General features: G+C 38.5%; 1 protein-coding gene across 1 annotated transcript in view; it reads left to right on the top strand.

Moving 5' to 3' along the window:
* The window catches only part of LOC139468026 (bifunctional heparan sulfate N-deacetylase/N-sulfotransferase-like), a 39,105-nt gene that overhangs the window by 13,291 nt on the left and 13,100 nt on the right, over window positions 1–12,714 (top strand). The window contains exons 3-10 of the mRNA XM_071249696.1: window positions 889–1,015; window positions 6,788–6,900; window positions 9,138–9,323; window positions 9,724–9,852; window positions 10,012–10,194; window positions 10,542–10,638; window positions 11,260–11,383; window positions 11,883–12,057. Coding sequence (XP_071105797.1) covers window positions 889–1,015; window positions 6,788–6,900; window positions 9,138–9,323; window positions 9,724–9,852; window positions 10,012–10,194; window positions 10,542–10,638; window positions 11,260–11,383; window positions 11,883–12,057 — 1,134 coding nt within the window. The remainder of the gene's footprint in view (window positions 1–888; window positions 1,016–6,787; window positions 6,901–9,137; window positions 9,324–9,723; window positions 9,853–10,011; window positions 10,195–10,541; window positions 10,639–11,259; window positions 11,384–11,882; window positions 12,058–12,714) is intronic.

The following is a 12,714-nucleotide window of genomic DNA, read 5'->3' as shown; positions in this document are numbered from 1 at the left end:
TCATTTTTTAACATGTTTAATTGGAAAGTTAATCTAGATTTTGAAAACATCTTTGAAAAAGTTAATTCCTCATAGTCATAATACAGAAAGATGATTTTTCAAGGATCACATTTTGGATCTTGAGATTCTTATGTTCCTTGCCTTGGCCTTTAGTTTTTTATTAGTTGTTTTACAGACAAATTGGCCTAAAATTCAGTGTTGAAACTTGCAGACTAGTACTGCTTCTAATGAATGAAATACAAACAAGTTTTTATAAGGCAAGATACTGAAAAATAATTGAGTGGGTTTTTTGTGTGTTAGAAAATAGATTTCTGTGAGTATTATTCATTTGTTATTCACCATTTCTTTATGAACTCATGAACAGCAGTGATAAAGTTTCATTATATTTTTTCATTTCACCTAATTGTAAACAGGTGGTAAACACTATCAGTCAAAAGTCGTTATATGTTTCTAATTTTAGTTGTTGTTGGGGGGTTGATCTTGTAAAACAAATAACAACACACTATTATAGCCCTATAATCACGATAAAAGAGATAATATTCCATAGTATTTCTCTGGACATGCTTGAACACTGTAACCTGGTAACTGTTGTTTTTCTGTTTGGGACCTTGAACCATGACTGTTATAACCAGAGCTTTTGATTGAATAACATGGTTACCTGCTAAAACACTTTTAATCAGTTGATATTGAGGTTACCATGGAAATGTAATGAAAAACACAGAGTGAACAGATTAACTGATATCATTAAGTGCAGTTTGCTTTCATATAGAACCTGAAATAGAATAGCTTGCAGCTGCGTTTTATATTAATTAAACTGATATAATTTGTTAATTTGTCGCTTGCACAGTTATATGTGTCACCATAATTGTTGTTATGATATGATAACAGGCACTGGCTGAGACACAGAGTCGACTGGCGAAAGAGATTGATGGCTTCCACTTTAACCTTGGTTTCTCAGGGAGGTACTACATGCATGGAACTGCAGAAGAGGATTTGGGGGATAAGAAGCTTATAGGTAAGTTAGAAAGGGTAATTCACTTGCTGTATGCCCCTGTTGGGATTCTGGATTGGAATATGTTCCGAGTAAACCTGGCCGGACCGGTATGTCAGGTTCTATGACTTAGGTGATAGTGTGTCATCATACCACAGCAGCCTGAATTGATGCTCATGATGTCAATCACTGGATTGTCGGATCCAGACTTCAATATTTGTTTTGTTTCTTTGTTGTTTAACGCAACACTCAGCAATATTGGGACGGCAGTCTGTAAGTATACAAGTCTGGACCTGACAATCCTGTGATTGCCATTATGAGCATCGATCCATGCAATTGGGGTATGATGACATGCAATCATCCAAGTCAGTGAACTTGACCACCAGATCCATTTAGTTGCTTCTTTAGACAAGCATTAATTGCTGGGGCCCCGTTTTCTTACCCGGAATCCCCATCAGTACTTGATTATGACTGCCATAACCAGAGGCGTGTAACCATGATAACTGGAATATTATGCATGTGGCAATCAACAAACAAACAAAACAATTAGTTAAGTGATGGTTAAAATGAAGCTCTTCACACAGCAATAAATGTAAAAACACTGCTGTGATATTAATTTAATTAAGCAATATTTTCTCCTTTGCTGTGTGTGTTGAGTGAATTTCTGAAAGATTGATGTAATCATGGCAACAGGTGCCTGGTCAGCTACAGGATGCAGCATTCTTCCTATGAGCATGATGAACTGTCTGTTTGAGAAGAAGAACAAAGTTTATCATGTTTAGGCAAGAATATGAAATATGTGTGTTTCCCGGTTCTCGACTGACCTTTTCTGTAATGAACATGTCAAAGGTAGCATACTTGATTAAAGAATTAGATGTCACGGTTATTGTAAGTTTGATGTACATGAGAAAAGGAATACCGGTGGGTTGTAAGCATGGTAACATGTTGTAACTCTCCAATTCAAATATTTTTGTCACTTTAATCATGTTCATTATGACGGATATCCTGTGATATAGAACATGTATATGGTAGTTTGGTACATCGAGTGTGTTTATATGAGGTATATTTTAGTATGTGGTACATTAATTGTGTTGATATGAGATTTATCATATGGTGTGTTGTTCATTGATCATGTTGATTGAGCGAGTGAGTATGGTTTTACGCAGCTTTTAGCTATATTCCAGCAATATCACGGCAGGGCACACCAGAAATTGGCTTCACACATTATACCCGTGTGGGCAATTGAACCTGGGTCTTCGGCAGGACGAGCGAACGCTTTAACCGCTAGGCTACCCCACCGCCCCTCATGTTGTTGATACAAAGTATATCATATGATATATAGTACATTTATTGTGTTGATATGAGGTATAACATTTGAAAAATGGTACATTGGTTGTGTTGATATGAGGTATTCATGGTATAATGTTTGGTGTATGGTACATTGGCTGTGTTGATATGAGGTATAATGTTTGGTATATATGGTACATTGGTTATGTTGATATGAGGTATAATGTTTGGTAAATGGTAAACTGATTGAGTTGATATGAGGTATATGTTTTGTATATGGTACATTGGTTGCATTAATATGAGGTATAACGTTTTGTATATAGTATATATTTGGTAATACAGGGTTCAGACTGATAAGGGTTTATTGTAGTAGACATGGTAGATGACATGTTAAATAGTTGTAATGGTTGAAGGTCTCAGTTTCGCCAACAGATAAAGTAACTTTTGAAAAGATGTAAAACATATGTTGCTTACAAATGTCAATACCTGACACAGAGTATTGAGATACAAATTGTGACACTTCATATTGCAATATATCAAGACTGAAGTATTTTTACATTTCTACTGCTTATGAATGAAATACAAACATCTTTGGAGGACATTGTGTTAAATGTTAGTAGTGTCAGTGTGTTTTGATTGTCGACTCTGGGTTTCAGGAGACAAATCAGTTTGTAATCATGGTAAAAGTAGTAGTGGTCGTTCTCCTATAGAGCTATGATTTAGGTTGGTTGCATGACACTGGGACAACACTTGTTCTTGTAAAACTGAGTCTGCCTTAACATGTTAAGAATAATTGTCAGGTGCCATTTTATTTTTAGCTCACCTGTCAGAATGTCAAGTTGTGGCAGTTTGTTTGTCATCTGTTGTGAACTTTTACATTTCATCTCTAAAACTATAAGTCTTATGAAACTGAAACTTTGCATGAATGATCCCCGCTATAGTTTAGTGGGTTTCACTAAAGTGGAAGACGTCTAAGACCTGCATCACTTCCGTCTTCTCTCATACATTCAACTAACACGATGTGATATAACTGGAATACTGTTCAAAGCGGCATTCAACCCAACTCACTCACTGAAACTACAACTAGTACGAGACGTATGGAGCTGAAACTTTGTATGAATGATCCCAGCTGTGGCATCTCTAACATTTGCACACAGAAATGAAATCAAATAATAATGCATAAAAGGTCTTATCAAGATTTTATTACATTGATTATCAATAATCCCTTTCTGCTTTAATTTGATATTTGCCTTCCTTTTCCTCATGAACATAAAGCTCAGCACCATTGCCAGTACAGATTCAAATGGTTTTGCAGCCATTCACGTTATGGGATAGGTTATTGCAGCGTTTAATGAATCATTTTATAGACTGAATGAGTTCAGCTGGTTTAAGGGGGTGAGGAAAAAACGAAGGATGGGCATTACGATCAGCTTTACAGCCCATCTCAAATGAAATCGGTGGTGTGCAATCTGATGCTAATCTTTATAGTTCCTATAGTATGAGGCTAAAAAGGGGAAATGTTTCTCAGGTGTGTCAATTATGAACTCTGTGCGTCTGTCATTTTTAAAGCCTAGAGAAAAGTATTTTGAAATTGCCTATATCATTTAGAGCAGACTCTGTTGTCCATAAACATGATAAATGAATATGAACAAAACTGACATTATATTGTAGAGCTGAGCTCATGATGTTCAGTGTGTGCCCAGGTGTTTGTTGGTATGCATGTTAATGGACTCATCTGTATCATGTAAAGCTACTGTTGACATTCATTCTCCTGCAAACGATGTGGAATTTCATTTCCCCATGTTCCCCCTTCTTTTTCTTTTTTAATCAGCATTTGATAATGCTAAACAATGGCTAAACAGTTTATGGGGTTAGACAAATGTTGTCTTAAGACTTGATTTCCAGACTTTCATATACGCCATAGGTTACTTATCTGCAAACTGCGTACAATTTTAATCTAGATGATTTTGGGCGTTATCAGCATGATCAGTGTGGCAAGATAACCATGTGTCCATATTAAAACCATTACCATCATGTTAAAAGCTGGAATTCTATTTTTCTAGGAAATGTGTTTCTGCATACAAGGCATATGTCAGCTGTTTAAGGAGAAACATGTTTTACTCGGCATACTTGATGTATGGTTTTCGTAAAGTCTGAGGTATCACACCGTTTCCTGTATACACCTGAAGTTAAATAGATGATGATTATGTACCCAGATGCTCGTCTGGTCTGTGTTTACTTCCTCTGTGCAGCCTGTTTTTCATTTTTGTTTATAAATCTATGATAAGCAATTACATTTACAACCTTGGTTTGTATATAATCATATCTAAACAATAATCGACCTTGGGAAATCTGGGTTAGAATAGGTCACAGCAACCTATGCCAGTCACAGACTTCAGATGTCTCTTAATGGATCAGGTTGTCATGCTCTGTGATTTGGTTGATTGCATGTCATGAGTGTCATTGTACCCCGATGGCGTGGGATGTTGCTCTTAATATCAATCTCTGGTTTCTAAGACAAAATTGTTATGGATGAGCAACTTCTTTATTACAATTGGGCGACGTTTCGGTGTAGATTCTAACACATCTACACCGAAACGTCGCCCAATTGTTATAAAGAAGTTGCTCATCCATAACAATTTTGTCTTAGTTACCATTCCAACTTCTAAATGCCACACAAAGAAATCTCTGGTTTGTCCAGTCCAGACTTGATTATTTACAGGCTGCCATGATAATGTTGGAATATGTATAATTATTTTTCAACCATGTTTATTATACGTGAAACCTTATGCTAACCAATGCTAACTTGAATTTTTGTTTGAAACCAAACTTATTATTAACTTACAATGTTATAACCAAACTTTATTGAATCATCCATTTTCTTGTGCTGCGTCAGGTACAATGGCGATTGTCAAGGTTCAGGTTTCAAGTTTTGTGTGTACTTTTTTGATATTTGGATCAAGAGTATGGTTACAAAGTTATTCTGGTAATGTAAATTGTATCCATGGCAACAGAGCGTCACTTCATTGAAAACTACAAAAATATACATCATGTACATATTTAACATGTTCTATGTAAGTAAGCATGGTGAGGCTAATAATAAAGTTTGTGATCGTGGCACTGCCTGCATCAGTAGACACCATCTGGATCATTAGGATAATAGCAACATTTTTTTCTATCTTAAGACAAAAAATGAAACCTTTGAGAGCAAAGTAGTACATGGTTTTCAACTAAATGGCTATGGGGCTTCCCCCTTTTAACTAAGGGTGAAATGACACATCAGTCCACCAGTGCATCGTGAGTTTTCATACAACAATATGATATACAATACATTTTGTTTCTGTATCAATTCAAGATGATACACTTGCTAAAAAAATTACTTACTACTTCTTTAATGATCCCCCAATCGTTTTTGTAAGTCAAATATTGCAAAATGTGATGTAATTAGCATTTCATGTTCAATAGTACAAATAGCCATTACGAACATGTGTCTCCAGCTATCTTTTACTTTTGAAACTGCTCAGAAGTATTAAAAGTCAAGACGTTTTCATGCAATTTGATGTAAATATAGGTATTGCATTTCGTATAGTGTCGTTACCTTGCTGTATCGTTTCATCCCTACTTTTAACATGTTTGGTATTAGGATTTTGACAAGGACCCCTTGACTTTCATGCTTAATTATGAAATCTGCTCTGCAGTAGTTGTGCCCCTTGGTGATTCTGGTTTATATACTACACAAAAATGTTAAGGATCACCCGAATCCAATCTAATTTAAATCAGATCTTAGCTCTCGCTTACGCTAAACAAAGATCCGAGAACATCACATGATGGGTCACATCAATACAACTTTTCGTGAAACTGGGCTGTATAAAGTATCTTCCATTTGAAATGTTTGTCTAATTGAAGATAGAGATGAATCATATTTTGACAGAATCTATCGTTCAGCCCATAAATGTTGTTCCGAATACCCTGTCTCAACAATTTCAAGTTTGCATGTTTAGAAAACACATTCTGTCACTTTCATGATCAGGCTAGCAACGACCTGATTGGATGGATGAAAGTTTGTTCTGACGTGATGGAATGTCCTCAGATCTTTGTTTAGCAGTAGCAAGAACAAAGATCTGATTTTAATGAGATTGGCTGATTCCTTCATATTACCATGGCATGAGTGATTCACTATGGTAATATGGTCCTCAACTTTTTGTTTTAAGAGTTATCATGGTTATAGGTCTCCAGCAGCCTATGCTTGTTGTTAATCATTAATGGGTCTGGTGGTCAGACTTTGTTGAAAAGGTGACATCATATGCCGACAGTGATTATCTTTGTTTATGATATCAATCACTGGTTTGTCTGGACCACACTCGATTGTATGGAAGCTGCCATCATGTAGCAGGAATTTAGCTTAGCACTTTGTTAACTACCTAAGAGACCTTAGTTGTGAATGTTGATATACACTGAGTGAAGTGCAAGTTATGATGCCTGCTGCAACTGTTTTTGTTGCTGCTGCAGAGTATCGAGACAAGTTCTGGTGGTTCGGACACATGTGGAGACATGAACAGGCTCACAAGTTTGACCAGGAGTTCCTGGAGCGCTCCATGTTGATGAACTTCCAGTTTGCCAAGGTGAGTCACTTTACACCCTAAACGCCTTGGAGGCACTTTACACATGCACACCTTGTGAGGCACTTTACACCTGTACACATCTTGTGAGTCACTTTAACCCTGTACACCTTGTGAGGCACTTTACACCCATACATACCTTGTGAGGCACTTTACAGCTGTACACACCTTGTGAGGCACTTTACACATACACACCTTGTGAGGCACTTTACACCCATACATACCTTGTGAGTCACTTTACACCCATACATACCAAGTGAGTCACTTTACACCTGTGCACACCTTGTGAGTCACTTTACACCCATACACACCTTGTGAGCCCCTTTACACCTGTACACACCTTGTGAGTCACTTTACACATACACACCTTGTGAGGCACTTTACTCCTGTACACATCTTGTGAGGCACTTTACACTCATACATGCCTTGTGAGGCACTTTACAGCTGTACACACCTTGTGAGTCACTTTACACATGCATACCTTGTGAGGCACTTTACACCCATACATACCTTGTGAGGCACTTTACACCCATACATACCTTGTGAGGCACTTTACTCCTGTACGCACCTTGTGAGGCACTTTACACCTGCACACACCTTGTGAGGCACTTTACACCTGTACACACCTTGTGAGGCACTTTACACCTGTACACACCTTGTGAGGCACTTTACTCCTGTACACACCTTGTGAGTCACTTTACACATATACACCTTGTGAGTCACTTTACACCCTTACATACCTTGTGAGGCACTTTACACCCATACATACCTTGTGAGGCACTTTACACCTGTACACACCTTGTAAGTCACTTTACACCTGTACATACCTTGTGAGTCACTTTAAGCCATACACACTTTGTGAGTCACTTTACACCTGTACACACCTTGTGAGGCACTTAACACCTGTACACACATTGTGAGGCACTTTACACCTATACACACCTTGTGAGGCACTTTACACCTGTACACACCTTGTGAGGCACTTTACATCTGTACATACCTTGTGAGGCTCTTTACACATACACACCTTGTGAGTCACTTTACACCTGTACACACCTTGTGAGGCACTTTAAACCATACACACTTTGTGAGGCACTTTACACCTGTACACACCTTGTGAGGCACTTTACACCTGTACACACCTTGTGGGCACTTTACACCTGTACACACCTTGTGAGGCACTTTACACATGCACACCTTGTGAGTCATTTTACACCCATACACACCTTGTGAGTCACTTTACACCCATACACACCTTGTGAGTCACTTTACACCTGTACACACTTTGTGAGCCACTTTACACCTGTACACACCTTGTGAGGCACTTTACACCCACACACATGTTAAAAGATGGTACTTGTTACCCTGCTTGGTGCTGAGTGTTATATCCATGTTAAACTGCAGCTAGCATTTTGAAACCATCATCAGTTCAGGCTACACGAACCACATGTTAATTATATTACATGTATTTGTGATTTCCATTAATAATGTGAGGAAAGATCTAGTATTAAGGATTCACCAGGCAAGGGAATAAAGTTGCTTAAAGTTCCTGAAAACATACACATGATATAGGCACTACCCTTTTTTTGTATTTGTTTTGTAAAATTCATGTTCTGTTAGCATGGTTAGTTTTAAGAATAATTTGTGCCAAAAGACTGCATTGTTTGCAAGAATTGTGTTTTCCTTTAAGTCATATTTAAACCTGTGGTCTCCAGCTGCAAGCCTTGCCAAAACCTAATCTCATTAAAATCAAATCTTAGTTTTCCCTACCACTAAACAAAGATCTTTCAAGACATTCCATTACGGGTCATGTCAGAACGACCTTTCATCTTACAAATCAGATTGCTGCTTACTAGATCAGGAAAGTGACAGCCAGAAAGGGTTCTAGTCATGTAACCTCGGAAAGGTTAACATGTGGTATTCCAAATGACAGTTATGGGCTGTATGACTGATTCTGTAAATATCACTGTCTATCTCTCGCTTCAATGTAAAAAACGTTTGTTCGGAAGAGACTTTGGATGGCCTGTGGAAATACTGCCATACTATCTTGGCCATCTATTAGACATTCCAGGATGTTCTTTTATTGAGTTTTTAAATTTTGAAGCTAGAACTTCAAGGTTCGCGAAAGGTTGCTCTGAAGTTACCTGTAATGGGATGTCCTCAGGTCTTTTCATTTTTTCATAAAACTTTAGACATTGTAGACGTGCGTGTATCTAATCACTATGTGAACTGCCTTGCAGGAGAATGACATCCATGTAAAGTTCCAGTACGCTGTGGCCCCTCACCACTCAGGGGTGTACCCTGTCCATGATGCACTGTACCACGCCTGGCACAATGTGTGGGACATCAAGGTCACCAGCACGGAGGAGTACCCCAGGCTTTACCCCTACTGGCGCCGGCGGGGATTCATACACAAGGGAATTATGGTAAGTAGAGAGTCCCGGACCCACTTGTACAAAGCAATCTTAGCGGTATGATGATCATAAGTCCCATATTTTAATATAGGCTTACAGTAGTCGTAGTGCTAAGATTGTTTTGTACTAATGGGCCCTGGTGTTACCAATATTTTGATTTACAACAATATTGATTTTAGAGGTGTGCAGTATGACTGGTATAACACGATTTAGAATCAAATATTAGCTACTGATTCCTGTTATAGAAAACTATTTGTGTCCAGAAACCAGTTGCTGATTCTCACACTCATTAAAATAGCCATATCCCCAAAGTTTTGATGTAAATTAAAAGGGAAAAGTGTTTTGGACTCTTTACAAGCAGGTGTATAAGACATTAGCCTGACCTCCTTCATAATTCCTTCTCATTTCTAAGGTGCTTCCACGTCAGACCTGTGGCTTGTTCACACACACTATCTCCATGAGTGATTACAATGGGGGCAAGGAGGAACTGGACAAGAACATTCAAGGGGGAGAACTCTTTCAGACATTCCTATACAGTCCGGTAAGTTGAAGTTAGTACATGGCTATGATTGGTCATACCTGTGCCTTTTCTTTAGTACGCAGTCTTGTTTATATCCTGAAAAGTATGATCAAGAGATTTAATCATGTATTATGAGAATATTGATATGTTTTGAAAGTAGCCTTGCTTGTGTCAACACAGGTGAGCATCTTCATGACCCACCTGTCCAACTATGGTAATGACCGCCTGGCTCTGTACACATTCGAGAGTGTGGTCAGGTTCATCAAGTGCTGGACCAACCTCCGTCTGAGAAGTCTACCTCCATTGCAGCTTGGACTCAAGTACTTCGAGATGTTCCCAGAGGAAAGGGACCCTATCTGGCAGGTAATGTCAGGAATAAGACCTGATCTTTGTAGTTTGTGGTTGAAAGATTAAGATTTGTTGTAGGACTGCGATCTGTGGTAGGACTCAGATCTATGGTAGGACTCAGATCTATGGTTGGATTCAGGTCCAGGGTATGACTTAGACTCCAGACCCCAGTTAGGAATCAGGGTGGGTCACAGATCCAGGGTAGGTTTGAGATCCATCGTAGGAAACAAATTCAGGGTAGGACTCAGATCCAGAGTAGGACACAGAGCTATGGTAGGACATAGAAAGGATGCAATATTAGACAAGTATTATTGTTCGGTTGTGTTTTTATTTGGATGTGGTGTACCTTTTCTTTGCTGCAGAACCCATGTGATTACAAACGTCATTTGCTGATTTGGTCCGCCAACAAGACCTGCTCCAGAATGCCAAAGTTTCTGGTTATCGGGCCACAGAAAACAGGTGGGTTATCAAATTATATACGGATTACACAAAATATTTCCATCAATGTTATTACAAATGTAATGACTATAAAAGTGCACACTATGAATATAAATAAATATCAACATATAAAATATGATGAGGAAATTGTTTGGTACTTTTTTTAAAAATAAACATTTTCCTAAAGATGTGATTTGTATGTGTTATATAATGTTATTATTTATTTAGTGATGAATGACGTCATACCCCAGTGGTTGGAGCAGTGCTGTCAGTGACTTGATTGATAGCATGTTATCAGAGTCTGACAGATGCTCATAATATTGATCACAGGCTTGTCTGGACCAGTCTTAATTATTTACAGGCTGCTATCACATGGCTGGAATATTGCAGAGAATGGCATTAAATTTGTTAGTTGTCGCCCCACTCGTCAATATTCCAGCTATATGACGGCAGTCTGTAAATAATTGCGTCTGGACCAGACCAAGCCAGAGAGTCTGACCATCCAATTCCGTAAGTCGCCTCTAATGAAAGCATAGTCACCTTTTCGACAAGCATGGGTTGCTGAAGACCTATTCTAACCTGAATCTGCACTGGTCTTTTAATAAGAAATTAACCATAATAACACTCCTCCTTCACTTCCAGGGACAACAGCTCTGTACACATTTCTGGGGATGCATCCATCAATCCTCAGCAACTACAACAGCCCAGAAACCTATGAGGAAATCCAGTTCTTCAATGGCAATAACTACTACAAAGGAATCGATTGGTCAGTTTCTTAATGGCTTGTATTGGTCAGTTTCTTAGTAGCTTGAATTGGTCAGTTACTTAAGGATTGTATTGGTCAGTTTCTTAATGGCTTGTATTGGTCAGTTTCATAATACAGTAAACTATGTTTATAATGAACACACTTATAAAGAACAGGCAGATATAATGAACTGGTTTTTTTATCCGTGCCATTTGCTGTATATATGCTTATAACATGACATACAAATACAAAGTTCCAAATTTCAGTTCATGGTATTGTTTTGATAGGTTAATAACTACTTTTGTATGCAGACACCTAGATCAGATAGGAATACTCTCATCAAGCTGGACAGGTCACTCTTGTTGGACTTGCTGTAACAGTCACATGATTTGTTCTTATGAATTTTGGGGGGCCTGGGGGATTTATTGTCTTGTTTGTAGTTATAACAGTTTTGTACTGTGTTATGTAGTAGGTGTATATCAGCTGTGAAGTAATTAATGTTGTGCTTATTTCCATACAGGTACATGGAGTTTTTCCCAGTCCCTGTGAATTCTACCTCAATGTTTATGTTTGAGAAGAGTGCAACATACTTTGACAGAGACCTAGTTCCGATGCGGGCTCATGCTTTGTTACCTAGGGCCAAAATTATATGTATACTTCTCAGTCCCTCCAAGCGGGCCTACTCGTGGTACCAGGTATGCTATCAGTAGTTCATTGTCAATATTTTTTTGTTTTGTGTATACCACATTCCTCCATAGATCCATGAACATCTGGGTGCCGTTGTACAAAGCGATCTTAGCACTAAGCTGATTGTAAATTTAAATTTAACATAGACTTATGACAGTCCTTGTGCTAGGTTTGTTGTGTACAACAGCACCCAGGGGTAGAATAGCTCTTTAACGGCCCATGCTTGACGTAAAAGGCGACTATGCTTGTCAAAAGAGGTGACAAACGGGATCGGATAGTCAGGTTCGCTGACTGGGTTGATGCATGTCATTATATCCCAGTTGGTAGATCGATGTTCATGATGTCAATCACTTGATAGTCTGGTCCAGACTCAATTATTTAGTGACCGCTGTCATATGGCTGGAATATTGCCGAGTGTGGTGTTAAACATCAAACAAACAAATAAAACTTTCCTCCATCAACCTGCTTGGAGGCATGGGTGGCCCTGTCGTCTATTGTGTCCCTTGGGCATGCCAGAATCCTATGTTGTCAGTTCTCACTTGGCTATCTGCTCTACAAAATTGCTTCAATGGAAAGCACTGATGTAGTTTGCTCAAAGTTCGTGCACACAAAAGGGTTTTGACCTTCCATGGGCCATAAACAGCCTGCATTCATTAGTGTAGTAA

This window comes from Haliotis cracherodii, unplaced genomic scaffold, assembly GCF_022045235.1.
Source record: "Haliotis cracherodii isolate W230 unplaced genomic scaffold, xgHalCrac1.p SCAF_2, whole genome shotgun sequence".
In the NCBI taxonomy this organism is placed as follows: Eukaryota; Metazoa; Mollusca; class Gastropoda; order Lepetellida; family Haliotidae; genus Haliotis; species Haliotis cracherodii.
The sequence above is the reverse complement of the archived record's forward strand: the minus strand, read 5'-3'. Positions and strand labels throughout refer to the sequence as shown.